This window comes from Andrena cerasifolii, chromosome 13 (genome assembly GCF_050908995.1).
Source record: "Andrena cerasifolii isolate SP2316 chromosome 13, iyAndCera1_principal, whole genome shotgun sequence".
Classification (NCBI taxonomy): Eukaryota; Metazoa; Arthropoda; class Insecta; order Hymenoptera; family Andrenidae; genus Andrena; species Andrena cerasifolii.
In genome coordinates, this window is record NC_135130.1 from 1,275,397 (window position 1) to 1,289,341 (window position 13,945).

Consider the following 13,945-nt stretch of genomic DNA (forward strand, 5'->3'; position numbering starts at 1 on the left):
ACATATTTGAAATAAAATTGGATGTAAAAGAAGATGTCCAGCAAGATATTAGAGCACAAAAAACAAACCTCGCCTTCGTAATTTAAGTAAAGAAACTAGTCTCTTAGTTTACCAACACATTCACACTAAATATTGTTAAGAACAATGCGTCTTATTGTTCGTATAAAATTTGGACAGTTTCCTACTCACTTTTGTTCCAGATTTACCAAAAAAAGGATGGTGAAAATCAGCAATCTCAGTACTGTAAACTTGCCTTGGAAAATTCAAGTCTTTATTATAAGTTAACAATTTTTTTAAAAAAATTAAACGTCTATACAAGACTTAGAGGAAAATAATGTAATGTAATAAAAACGAATTACACATTAGCATTAGAATATGCAAAAAAAAACTTTTATAGTATAAATAATACAATTAATTAAATATTGGAGAAATGTATCCATAACATTATACTTTTGAATAGCTTTCCTACATTAAAATAACCATCTACTTGATAGTCTACTGAAGTTAAAAATATTTATGTAGTTATTTGAAATGACATTCCAAAATTATGTAAATCGTATTTAAGGTCTTTAAAATTGTATCATTTAGTAAGAGTTTGTTATATAATATTGTAGAATAAAATTATAAATACTTTACTTCCAAACTATCTTAATATAATATTACCTTTACATGAACTTAACAATGTTCTGTTATAAAACATGATTGATGGATAATTAGTTGTATTCCCTTGAAACAAATTACGCAAATGTGTTTTTAAAAACAGAATTCTTCTGGATTGAAGTGACGTCGCTATCACATAGAGAAATGTTAAAATCATCTTCCTAAACTGGTCTCCCTTTTAGTAAATTTGTTCACTTGGTCATAAACGTCTGTAAAAAGATAATTTTTTTTATTATTATCTCATTTAGATTATAAATATAAATAATTCATGAAAGTGAATTTGACACAAATTAACAAAAATCTTCTAATATAGTTTCTATATAACATGATATTTTATATAATTTTTACAATATCAACACTGAAAGGGTCATTCTACTTTGATAGGCTCAAAAGTTAGGCTGTTTTGAAATTTTTCTCTCAATAAATGCAACATATAATGAAATAAACCTTTTTGGAATGTATTAAACTGCTCTTATATTATACAAAAAATTTATAATGAGTTTTTTAATTTGTTTCAAATATTTTTTTATATGGTCAATATATAGCACCTAAAAAAGAGGTACATTCATGGCGCAAATGATTTCCCGGCTCAGGCTAATCTGAAACAAATAGTTCGAAAAGATTTTTAATCTGTATGATTGTTGTTATCACCCGTAGCTCAATTAACAGTTTTTGTCGAAAAACAACCGAGATTTATCTCGGAAAACACCCGAGAAAACAACCTTTTGGGTGTTTTATCAAACTTTTTTCAAACCGGCGCCATTGTGTTACTTTTCAACAAAAATTGTTAATTGAGCTACGGGTGATAACGACATTCATACAGATTAAGAATCTTTTCGAACTTTTTGTTTCAGATAAGCCTGAGTGGGGAAATCATCGAAATTCGAACTAAAAGTTGTCCTAGTTCGTTAAAACCCCAAACGATGCACGGAAGTAACCGCGCGTCGCTATCGCGATCCGTAATGCCCTGGACACACTTACAGACAATGTATGCAGACTGTTTATAGACTGTGTGCAGATATGTTTATGTTTATGCATTATTGTTTTTCCTGTGTTTTAAGCAGGATGGCGTTTCAAGCTTATTTTTGCTTATATTGCCCAACGAACTATAGTCCCATTATTTTTTTTCCCCTCCTCTCTCCTTCGGGTCCCAGCAGCACCAGCGCACCGGGAGAAACGTGGTCTCCCCTCTTTCCCCAGTACACCGTCTCGTTATGCTTAACTTCGGTGATCTAACGAGAACCGGTGTTTTCCATCAGGACTACGGCCGCTGGTGGTATGCGGATATTGTATGTGGAATTACGGACTGTTATATCCAGCGATGCCAGATAGTCTACTGTAGTGGAGGGGGAACACGCCACGCATGCGCGTGATGACGCCGTGACGTCAAATCAATCGACGCCAACGTTGGGTTCCCTCTCCACTACGGTAGACTATTCCCTGGCATCGCTGGTTATATCGTGTCACATACAATGTCCCGTATCCATATCTAAAGTCCGTTTCATACATATAGGCCAGTGAGTTCGGTTTCACGAGCAGCGCGCGAGGAGAAATCAGCCACCACCACCTGACGATCGTGGATTGGCAGTTGAAGTAGCTGGGCCCCCGAAGGGTATGGTGGGGTAACGGAAACGCTACTCCACTCCGCCTGAACGAAGCCGTGTGACTGTTGTTCATTCTTAGCGTAATAGTTGTGTGCGTTACGAAGCTGTGTATAGACCAATACGAGTTGAAGCTATCGAGAAAGAATCAATGTTCTGACCAATAAAACGCCTGAATTTTTTCGGACCTCACGCACACCTATTCTGATGTATGTACTTCTACGCTAAGAACTCGGTTTGGCCTACACGTCAGGAGCTTGGCGTTATCCCCACCACATCTGACTCGCTCTTGTTCTACGAAGGCGAGAGCGAGATGGAACGAGAGCGTGTCAGAGGGACTGAAAGCAAGCGAGGAACTTGCTTTTCCTACACCTGATACTCCGTACTTGGCGTGCGCGCCGGGCATGAGCGTGTTAGACTCGCTTTCATTTCGTCTCGCTCTCGCCTTCGGCAAAAAAGAAGCAAGAAACGACCCCTCGGAATCGTGTCCCGTCTATGTACTTAAAGTGGTGGGGATGATTCGCTGCATGTGTGCGTACCTCACGGGCACCGAATCCCCACCGCGCGACGACCAGGCGTAGCGCGAGAGAGAGTGAGAACGTAGAGAAAGGAGTACCGAGGCAGGCAAGCGGTGTGGTAGGAGAATACCCCTCACGAAACTCATTGGCCATATATATGAAATGGACATTAGACTGATATTTTAGTGTCTCTAACCATGTCGTTCGGTGAAGTTGCTGCCACCGTTTCTACAGGATATACATATACCTCTGAATTTGCGGAAAAAGAAACAACAGAAAAATGTTACACGTTTCTGGATACGTCCATTTTTAATTGAAGGTTATCATGTAATAATGTGGAAACAATCTTCTCCGAGAACTAAGCTTAGAAGACAGTTCTGAGTTTAGGAACGTTGTAAGAATGTCAAAAAAAGTGAATTTTAAGTTTTATTACAAAAAGTTGGTCCGAAAATAGAAACGAAAGATACTAAATTTTGTACAACAATTGCTGTTTCTATAAGACGGGCTGTAACGCTGACAAACCTGCTTTATTCGACCACATGTTGATCGGACAACTGTGCTGTACGCTTAAGACCAGTCCAAGCTGGCACTGTCTGTAGATATGTGTCCGCAGACAATCCGTATACGTCAGGGGTGTCGAGCAAACGGCCCCCTCCACACCTACTTCACGCTAATGAATTTCTCCGTCGGGTGCCGCACTCTTTCTCCCTGCCAGGTCTCGTACAACTCCTGGAGGAAAATAAATGGGGAAACCAGCTGACCGGGGGCCTGACTTGTGCGGCTCTCGGAGTGGAAAAGTTTGACACCCCTGGTATACGTTGTCCGCGGACAATTCCCCCACACGCCTGATTCCCCTTCCAACCGCTCCATCCCCACACAATTTTCGCAAGGAATATGTACTAGTAGCTTTGGCTCATTGTGGCGACGTGTGTCGCTGACACACACGTCATGTGTAGCGTCATAGTCGCCTCTTTAAGGTCTAAACAAACCTATCAGTTCCGTGACGACACAGTGCTGGGGTGCCAGAGGTGAGAAGAGATCCTCTACGCTCCTCTTCTTCTTACCACTGGAACCCCGGTACTGTGTCGTCACGGAACTGATAAGTGTGTCCAGACCTTTAGCATCGCGCGATATCCCTGAAGACGCGGACGGGAGTGGGAGAACCCCACAGAGCACGCGTGCTCTGGCTTGAACAGCGTTGTGTTCAGGGTTGCCAACATTACTGACCACATGACGCAGTAGGAAGTAGTGGAGCGGGAATCCTCGCATGTATAGAACTATACAGGGTGTCCCAGTATTGAGGGACAATCCGGAACATACAATATCCTGACGCAAGAAAGCATCGAAGAGTCCTTTACCGTTTTGAGATCCAAGGCATCATTCTCCAGATATTAACAGTCGAATATTAGCAGTAGAACTTTCGAGGTGCGGAGTTTAAAACCAAAAGATCTCAGCGCGCAGCAGCGTATGCTGACATGCACACGCAGGTGACACACGTAGTTAGAGACCCACAGTGATTTAAACCGTGAAAATGGGTTAGTACCGCCGGCTGTGATCGTCCACCCTCACGTCTACTGTGAGCATGGGTCTGTATCTACACGTGCCTTCTGCGTGTGCGTGCGAGAGGTCACTGCTCCGCGCTCTGGCCTTTCGGCGTTAAACTCCGCGCCCGGAAGTTCCACTGCTAATATTCAACAGTTAATATCTCAAGAACGAAGCCTCGGATCCAAAAACGGTATAGGAGTTACCAATGTCTTTTTGTATCAGGATAAGCATTGCATGCTTCGGATTGTCTTCCCATTCTGGCACACCCTGTATGTAGTAATACGACTTGTGCACACCATACAAGGATTCTCTCTCTACTACTCCCTACTACGTCACTAAGTTTATGGTATGCACGAAGAGAAGGTGTTGAAGAGTTTAACATGATCCCACAATAATTAATCAATAATAAGGATCGACGTAAAAAAAATTCTATAAGTTAAACTTGCTTCCTTATATCCCAAAAGCAAATAATCCAATATTGACAAGTTTTTTAAAAAAAAAATCATAAATATCAGTCAATTTTTGGGGCTGTTACACGAGAATCCTCCCTTAAAGCCCAAACAGCTGAGCGCGGAGAAGTGACCACTCGCCTGCACATACAGAAGGCCCACGTAGATACAGACCCACACACACAACAGTAGAACCGACCGCCCTGATTCATTTTCACGATTTGAATCAGCGCGGTCGGCTCTATTGTATGTCTGAACCTATATCTACGCGCACCTCCTGCGTGTGCATGCGAGCGTACGCTACCGAGCGCTCAGTTGACTCGGCTTTAAACTGTGCGCCCCGAAACATGCATCACTAATATTCAACTCTTAATATTTGGAGAACGAAGCCTCGGATCCCAAAACGCTAAAGGACTTTTCGATGTCTTTTTGGGACCCTGTGCAAATACCTCCTCAAGTTCTGGGACCCGGGCAACAGCCGAGTGCGGAACTGTTACGTTGCTAACCACAGCATGGGCTGCGGGATAACTGCAAGACTGTGCATGCATCCATACTGGGTCGTACCACGAGTCTATACAGCTGGGCCTCACGCGTATGGGCACACACATACTCTTGCAGATCTCCCAAAACCCACGCAACGGTTAGCAAGGAAACAGTTCCGCGCTCGGCTGTTGCCCGGGTCCCAGAACTTGAGGAGGTATTTGCACCCTAAAGGGCAGGCCTGGGTTACAGAAAGTAAACTAAATATGATTAAAACTAATATAAAAGATAATCAACCTATTTCTATCTTCCTTTGGGACTACATAAATAATTGCATGTACTAATGTAGTGCATAACTTTAGTACTACCAACATTTTCAAATTATTCGAGCTTTTGAGTAAGAATGTATGAAAATCAATCCTATAGGCTGAAAAGCCATGATAAACAATGAATTTCAGCAAATTCACATTGAAGTTATACATGAAATGATATAATCAAAAGAGCAATTTTCAAGTGTTGCATAACTGTAGCACCAATATCACTACACGAATTTTAATAAGTTTAGATTTACAATGCCCTGGTGTAACCTAATCGAACGTGTCTTAAATCAAATTAGAACCTTAACATTACGTTAACCTTTTATATTAAACAAAGGCAAATGGAAAATACTTAAGCAAAGGAGAGAAAGGTGCAATTTTAGAATATGAGTAGGAAGACATTAGACTTAGAGAAATTGCCCATAGAGTGGGAAGGTTCCATAAAGTTATTTTGAACTTTTTAAATAATCCAGACTACTTATGACAAAAATAGAAAAGGTGGACCGAAGAAAGATCAATTATAAAGACAGCCAGCAATACTCTAAAAAGCTGTAATCAGATTATAAAAGAATGCAATGTTATTGCACGTTGGACTGTACAGCATGTCCTTAAACATAATTCTAACATCGTGAGGCAAAAGTTGGTATCTGCACCTAAACCTTTAGCAAAACATAAAATTGGTACACTTGAGTATGCACGAGTAAACATGCATCGAGAGTGGAAAAGCGTAAGTAAGTTAATTTCAAATATGAAATGTTTCGTTAATTTGAGGTAACTTGAACTTCCTTTCTTGGTATCCAACTGATATTTCGGATGAGAAACATTTAATCTTGATGGATCTAATGAACTTAACTCATATTGGCACGATCTCCATAAAGATCTGCAATATTTTTCAAAAAGAAATTTCAGTGGTGGAAATCTCATGGTTTGGGGAGCATTCTGTATTCATGGTTTGCTAGAATTAGTTTCTCTATTAAAAAGACGAAACAGTACAGAGTACATAACAATTTTTTAAAGCAATTTGTTACCCTTCCAGTCGAATGGACATTTCAATAGGATAATGCTGCATACAAATCAGTAGGAGAACGATGGCACGGTTTCAAACAAATTAAATTAATATTAGCAAATGGCCAATATGTTTAACTAATCAGAAACTCATAGAAAATGTCTGAGGTATTATTGTTGGGCACGTTTATGCTGAAAATCAATAGTTTTAAAGCGTTCCACAATTATAAAATGCGATAATTACAATGTGCAATGAAATCCGTGAAAATGTTTTTCGAAACTTGATAGTATTGATAGCATGTCAGATCATACTTTCCAACTTAGCATCGCGCAAAGGTGTTTCTACTGGTTATTAAGATCTCTTTGTTGTAATTATGTTATTGTTATTATAATTTATTATAATTTACTTTTGCTGGTTCTATAGCTGTGAAACAATGAAGAATCAAGCTTCTTATTACATTTCTTCATATTTTCACAAGATTACAATGAGATTTTGTTGAAATTCATTGCTCATCATGCCCGTGCAGCCTATTGATTTTTATGCATTCTTACTCGAAAGTCAGAATCATTTGAAAATGTAAGTGGTGCTAAAGTTATGCACTGCACTGTCTAGAAAATATTTGAAAGTTTCAATACAAATATCTTGACATATAAATATTACCAATAAACTCTCAAATTTACACCAACTTTAATGAGTTTTAAATACATTAATTCATGTACTGATACAAAAGCAGATATGATTCATAAATGAAATATAAGACTTGAAAGTTATTTAGTGTAGATCCACTGTAACACTTAACTTAACCTAAAAACTATAAGTATAATTTTAAACACTTGAAGTAAAATTTACGAAGGTACTTTCCCAAATGATTTTGTATGTCATACTAGAGAATACTTACGTTATACAAATTTTTATAAATCTGTCTTGTCTAATTAATCTTTATTGGATATTTGAAATGGTGTAACTGTTGATCGTGTGTAAATGCACAACTTCTTCAATGGTTTCGTCCAAAAAGAATATAGTTTTACGTACCTATTTTCAAATACTACTTTTTGCCCATGAAGTTAAAAAGGAAACCATGGGTGGTCAACAACTTTCAAACACTGTTTCACATCAATAAACTTTCACTACCTTTATGAGAACATGTGTACGCTACATATGTATGAACGTATGTACATACATACATACATACATACATACCCAAATTTATTGATACTGTTACGCTATCGCGTGAACGTAGTTAGAGAATTGTATGCAATCGATATGTAAAGTAGGAGCGAGATTTGAAAGCAGATGTTTGCATATGTTTTGTAAAGTATGTACAATTGTTAAGAATACGCGATGCGGGTGGCATGCGTGGGAAAGATCTTAGGCAGAGCCCGAAAGCAGGAAGAGGAAACCAATTAGGAGACCCCCAGACGAATCGCGAAGGTTAGTTTAAGTCACGAATTCCTTGAGATGTCGCTGATCTTTGTCAGCTGTGAACATATAGAAAATTACCCTGTACTTTATGATACTACTAACAAAAATTACAAAAATTATGTAATTAAAGAAAATGTGTGGAGAAAAATATCAAATAAATTAAAAGCAACAAGTATTGTTTACTTATATTTATGTTCAAAGTGTTACAAGTTTTAACCCTTCGTTGACACTCTGGGTGTGAGCCACCCATAAGATGATTTTGACGCTCTGTACCTTCTATATGTAAAATAAATACCTTTTTTCCAAAGCCGACTTACAAACTATTTTTTCTCTCAAAATATTATATCTCAACAATAACTCTGTAGATTTTTAGCTTCTTATATTGGAATTTATAAAAGTTAAAATTTTTTGAAGATTTTCTTCGTGTTTTCTCGACACATGGTAATCTAGATTTTTTTACAAAAACTGTGATGAAATTTCAATAAAGGAACTATTGGAATACATTCTACAGACCTTAAAATTTACCCATGATTTTTTTCATAACGATTGGATTCTTTAGATAAGAATGGCAGTTGTTCAAAAATTGTTCTGGGTGTGAGCCACCCAGGTATGTCAAAGTTGATCGAAGAAAGAGGTGTGTCAATGAAGGGTTAAAGTAAGAAAAAAATACGTAAACCGAAAGCAACGTTTAGAAACACGCGTTTCACGCTGACAGGAAATCCCGCCTTTAGCGGTTCACTGGTCACAATTGAATTGCGCGCGAAAATCACGAACGACCGGGCTGACCCACTTTCGGATCGTGGCCAATGTGGGCATTGGGGTTGAGGCGATTCGGTCTCATCAATAACGTCTTCTGTAATGTTTGCGGTGTGCCCATGACGACCACGGTCGCTATGGGCAACGAACAGTGTTGCCGGAAGAATTCTCTCTTAGCGGGATAAGGTGATGTCATATAAACCTATACACACTAATATGACTTGTGCGCAGTCACATGTCATATGTGACATTGAGAGTACGGAGTAAGAATATTTGCAATCAGTGGCGGATTTAACGAGGCGGCTGATAAGCAGTTGCCGCTTGGGCCCCTGTCCAGAAGGCCCCACCAGGCCCCCAACTCCAAAAAAAATTATGATTAGGTACTATTGCCAGATGAGAAGAAGAACGACTACCCAGAAGCTGAAATGTCACAGGGGTAAGGGTAATCGCCCGCCCGCTCCACCCAATTCCTTGCAACAAAGTCCGCCGCGTAACGCAGAACGGGAACGAAACTAAGTCGCTAAGAACCGAAAAGTAGGACTTCTTGGAGGGGATAGGGTGGAGCGAGCAGGCGATTACCCTTGCCCCTGTGACATTTCAGCTTGTAGGTAGTCGTTCTTCTTCTCATCTGACAATAGTATAGGTATCCAAACACTACATTTTTTTTCGTACTACTTGGCCCGTTTTTAGAAAACTACCTCTTCATTTTCCCGAAAATATGGGTCCCTCAGAACTTTTGCCACCTGGGCCTTTTTTCTTAAATCCACCACTGTTTTCAATAACGGTATATTTGTGTTGGTGACGCCGCGACATCATGCCAACCGACGCCAATGCCAAGCCAATGCAAGCCAAGTAACGCCACGCTTTCGAGTGTATATAAGTATAGATGACGTTACGTTATCTCAATATGTAGAGATTTCCCTGGCAACCCTGCTACGTACATCATGTGAGAATTCCTCTTCTACTACTCCCTGTCACGTCACTGTGTTTCTACACCCCCAACTTCCAATGGCTGTGCCCCCCCCCCCTACTACTCCCTACTATGTCACTGATTGAGAGCTCCCGATGCGGCCATGTTTTCTCTCTTTCTGACAACTCTAAAAACCCCTGGGAATGAAAACCACGGGCGTTGCGGACGTTAGTGGAACGCACCTGAATGCTAGAAACAGTGTATATACCCCACTGTGTCTTCTTGTTCAGCGGTTCATGCAAAAACTTAAACGAGCGTAAACTAATGAGGTGCTCATGATTTTCCTTTGTTCACAATGTATGAGAACAGTTAGGCTCGGCCAGCACGCATACATCCGTGGCTATTGTACAGATTTGCCTCAAAATGTGACTAGTCCCGAACCGATGCCAACAAATAAGCATTACTCAGGAATGTCCCAAACTTGAGACATATCAATGTCCAACCTTCCGTTACATTTTCCCCGCTAGATCAGCGTCGCCGGGAAATAGGTTACCGTAGTGTCTCCGAGTGGAGGGGGAACCAACCTTGGCATCGATTGGTTCGACGTCACGGAATCATTACGCGCATGCATGGCGTGTTTGCTCTCCACCCGGAGACACTTCCGAAACCTATTCCTGGCGACGCTGCGCTGGATCTTCCCGCCTAATCTTACCGGCGGATTTTCCTGCTAAAACACAGGAAACCTCCTGAACGCGTCAAAAAGGACAGATCAGCGTCACGACCACAAGAGATACAACCAACGCCTCAGACTCATTCCAGAACAGTAGCAGACACTACACCCTCACGCGCTACGTTATCCCTAAGTTATTTCTCATTTTATAAAGCCTATTTGACACAATATACAACGTTACTGGGAAAACATCAATGCTTTCTCTACCATGTAACACCGTTAGAAACCCCGTACTTTTTTTGAGACATTACTGCAACCATTAAAATCAGTAAAAATGTAAGACATTTATATAATTGTCTATATGTCAATATGTCTGTTTTATGTGGACACACGAGAATATTTCGTTCGCTGTTTGAAGACGGATAAAAATTGTTATAAAAAGGTGTTTAGTTTGGATGAACAAGTAACATAATACAAATGGTTTTTTGAGAAAAATTCAATGAAATGTAATATAAAGTCAAGTCAATGTCATGGAAGATCTTAAATTCGTGATGTCCGACTGTGTTGAATCTCTAAGATTAAGCCTTACTTGTCTATGTTATAAAGCTGCATAAAGTAATTAAAACTATAATTCAAATAACGATAAAAGGTGATTGAATGCTTTCAGTCGACATGAAAGTTATCCAATTTGTGTTTCAATTACTGTTATAAATATGTATATTAAAAATATATTGTAAAGATATATTTTATTTTTCACACAGACAAGTCAGAATCAACATCATCATCAGTAAAGTCGCTGTTATCTACTTCTTGAGTTGTTAATAATTTTAATTTTAATAATAAGTCACTTCTGGATATGCTCCCTATTTCAGTTTTATTTTCTTTTTGTTCCTTATTATCATCTTCCTCATTATTTTCATTGGTTCTAACATTCTTATTTTTCTTTGAGTTATTTTTATTTGTAGCTGAAAAAGAAAATTGTTATAGGTATTTACAAAAAAAATCATATGAATTATATAATTTCTAACTTCAAATTATAATCTTACTACCATTACGATTCATATAGCGTATAAATGTTCTACGTTTTCGTTCAGGTAACTCTTTAAGAAGAGCTTGCAACTCTGTATCTAGCTTAACAGATTCCTCTTTATTGGGTTCTCCTTCAATGATTTCACCTTTTTCATTACACTTTGGACAGACATCAAACTGCTTAGCACAAGGTAAACACATATTGTGATATGCATGTTTTACTGATTTTTGTTCACATTTTACACATTTCGCAGGTGCTTTTAAAGGTTTATATTTCTTATATTTTATTTTCCACTCAATTATTTTTTTACATTTTTCACATACATTAGCAACCTCAATGTTATTAATAATTTTTATTTTATTCGACTTATCATGCAAATCATTTTTGAAAGCAGTATGATTTTGATATTTTTGTGGTCTCGATCGATTCGAATTTCCTTTTTGTGTACTCATGTTTTTATAATTATTTTAAAAGATTTGTACGTTCTACAAAGTCTAAAATCTACTTAAAACTTTTTGCAGTGTCGTTATGTTAACACAATTTTATTGTAATAACAACGATTATAATATTGTTATTGATAAAACCTTAAGAAAATGTTGATCTTATGACTTTTACAGTTTCATAATCTTTTTAAAATATTTTAATGCAATAAGTTAACATAACCTTTATAACTGTTGACAACTGCACATTCCGAAATGATAAAATTTGTATCACATATAGTCACGGAAATGGTATAGCAAGGTATAGTATTGGGAATTTAAAATTAATCTGCGACACTAGCGGTCGGTTCGCGAACTAATAATAATAACCGACGCACCCAGATAGCATAAAGGCCGTGTTATGCATCACGGGGCGGGTACTGGGAAAGATGGGTGACCACCTTTCTCCCGGTGCACCGCTGCTGCTGGGACCCGAAAGAGAGAGAGGAGGAAATAGATAAAGGACTAAAGTTCGTTGGGTAATATAAAGCGATAGGCTTTGAAACGCCATCAACATTTTTACTGTAAGAAATAACTTTTAAATAAATTTTTGTACCTACTACTGGTTCCATATAAACATACAGTAAAGTGTATAAGTACCTGCGTCTTCCATATTTGTTACGCAACACGAACATCATCATTCCCGCGGTGGTAGTCTTTCGTGCCAATAGATGATAATACTCACGTTAGTTCTCTTGCTTGTAATAGGGCGCGCTGCATTCAATGTTCAACTGTAAATGTGTGGTACACATTATAGGTATTGCATGCAGTACATGGTTGAGAAACGCGGGTAGTATCATAACAAACATTACAAACAGAGTAGAGTTATAGGTTTAATTCTTGTTTGATAATATTAACACAGTTCCTGTCAACTTTCTTTTCCTATACATTAAGTGTCTACAGACTAACAGAAATGACATCTGCAATAGAATCTATGGTAGTAGATGAGAAGCAACTACCAGAGAAACCAATAGATAGGGAAAAGGTATACAGTATCATAAACATATCTTTCTTGAAATGTTTACTTCAGATTCATATCATTTTTAAAATTTGTATATTCTTCACTTCATATTTTTATATTAATTCAGGTAATATTGAATTTTTAGACATGCCCACTTTTGCTTCGTGTATTTTGCAACACAGGACGGCATCATAATATAATGGAATACAGTAGAGGGAATGTACCATCAAATGAATTGCAAATATATACATGGTAACATTACTAAGATACAGATAATATAAAAATTATACATTTATATTCTTATTATTCTGTTAGATTTAGTAAAATTTACATATTATATGAAATATATATTTATTAAAATTTTAAATGTAATATTTTTATCTTTGTTTCATTAAAAGGATGGATGCAACGCTAAGAGAAATTACGGGACTAGTTAAAGAAGTAAATCCAGATGCTAGAAGTAAAGGGACATACTTTGATTTTTCATTAGTAACTCCCGAATTACGTAATTCTGGATACCGTATGCGTGAAATTGGTGTTACTTGTTCTGGGCAAAAAGGTGCAGATGATAACAAAACGCTTGCACAAGCAAGGTATGCATTTGTCATGCTCGATAGTAAAGTTGAGTTGAGATAAACTAATATTTATTCATTGAATCATATTTTTCTCACAATTATAGATTTACAATTGGCGACTACTTAGATATTTCTATCACACCACCAAATCGACAGCCAGCGATTAGGCGTGGTGCACTACGTCAATATTAAGATGAAGAACTTTGTCAACTTTCTTCTAATGAATGATATGAATGACTGAAATTATTATTATATTATTATACAAGTATGACAAGAATGCACTGTATTTTCCGATTAAAGAGAACCTTAATCAATTCTTTTTGAAAATTACATTTACAATCAGTATCTTAGTGCCTGAATAGGGCATTAGAAATGAGATATCCTTATAGGTGAACGTAAATTTAGTATGTTTGGCTCCGATAAAGTACATACAGGATGGAAACAAAAAATAAGAAATACAATGGAGCGTCAATTATCCGATCCTCGATTAACCGAACCGTCGATTATCTGAACCATTGCTGCATCATCGCTATCCCCACCACTTCTTCGAACCAGTGCAGCGGTAC

The 13,945-nt window shown here is 37.9% G+C and overlaps 3 protein-coding genes across 11 annotated transcripts in view; 1 reads left to right on the top strand and 2 right to left on the bottom strand.

Moving 5' to 3' along the window:
• The window catches only part of Hcs (holocarboxylase synthetase-like protein), a 73,616-nt gene extending 65,851 nt beyond the window's left edge, over nucleotides 1–7,765 (bottom strand). For 2 of the 8 annotated variants that reach the window (XM_076825711.1, XM_076825707.1), the window contains exons 1-2: nucleotides 7,475–7,759; nucleotides 664–869 (exon numbers count right to left, since the gene is read on the bottom strand). In XM_076825711.1, the coding sequence (XP_076681826.1) occupies nucleotides 664–817 (154 nt within the window). In that variant the 5' untranslated portion in view covers nucleotides 818–869; nucleotides 7,475–7,759. Of the gene's footprint in view, nucleotides 1–663; nucleotides 870–7,236; nucleotides 7,255–7,474 lie in introns of those variants that run through there. The other 6 variants (XM_076825709.1, XM_076825713.1, XM_076825714.1 and 3 more) reach the window with 6 other exon arrangements.
• A 3,296-nt stretch (nucleotides 7,766–11,061) lies between these two features.
• On the bottom strand, nucleotides 11,062–12,093 carry LOC143375732 (uncharacterized). 2 transcript variants are annotated; one of them, XM_076825136.1, is made up of 3 exons: nucleotides 12,028–12,093; nucleotides 11,384–11,865; nucleotides 11,062–11,299 (listed from the first exon to the last, which is right to left on the bottom strand). In XM_076825136.1, the coding sequence occupies exons 2-3, from the start codon at nucleotides 11,814–11,816 to the stop codon at nucleotides 11,088–11,090; spliced, it is 645 nt and encodes a 214-aa protein (XP_076681251.1). In that variant the 5' UTR covers nucleotides 11,817–11,865; nucleotides 12,028–12,093; the 3' UTR covers nucleotides 11,062–11,087. The 2 variants fall into 2 exon arrangements, with proteins under 2 accessions (XP_076681251.1, XP_076681250.1); XM_076825135.1 differs by having other exon boundaries at nucleotides 11,384–12,087.
• Nucleotides 12,094–12,590: 497 nt separating this feature from the next.
• Nucleotides 12,591–13,709, top strand: Bin1 (histone deacetylase complex subunit SAP18). The gene is made up of 4 exons (XM_076825137.1): nucleotides 12,591–12,828; nucleotides 12,950–13,056; nucleotides 13,203–13,397; nucleotides 13,484–13,709. The coding sequence occupies exons 1-4, from the start codon at nucleotides 12,757–12,759 to the stop codon at nucleotides 13,569–13,571; spliced, it is 462 nt and encodes a 153-aa protein (XP_076681252.1). The 5' UTR covers nucleotides 12,591–12,756; the 3' UTR covers nucleotides 13,572–13,709.
• The last annotated feature ends 236 nt before the right edge of the window (nucleotides 13,710–13,945 follow it).

What these genes read in the sequence shown, in the direction of transcription:
- Bin1 (XM_076825137.1), top strand. Translation starts at nt 12,757, where the DNA reads ATGACATCTGCAATAGAATCTATGGTAGTAGATGAGAAGCAACTACCA. An exon ending in AACCAATAGATAGGGAAAAG is followed by an intron (nt 12,829 to 12,949) that starts GTATACAGTATC and finishes TTGAATTTTTAG; the next exon opens with ACATGCCCACTTTTGCTTCG. An exon ending in AAAACGCTTGCACAAGCAAG is followed by an intron (nt 13,398 to 13,483) that starts GTATGCATTTGT and finishes TCACAATTATAG; the next exon opens with ATTTACAATTGGCGACTACT.
- LOC143375732 (XM_076825136.1), bottom strand. Translation starts at nt 11,816, where the DNA reads ATGAGTACACAAAAAGGAAATTCGAATCGATCGAGACCACAAAAATAT. An exon ending in ACGCTATATGAATCGTAATG is followed by an intron (nt 11,300 to 11,383) that starts GTAGTAAGATTA and finishes TTTCTTTTTCAG; the next exon opens with CTACAAATAAAAATAACTCA.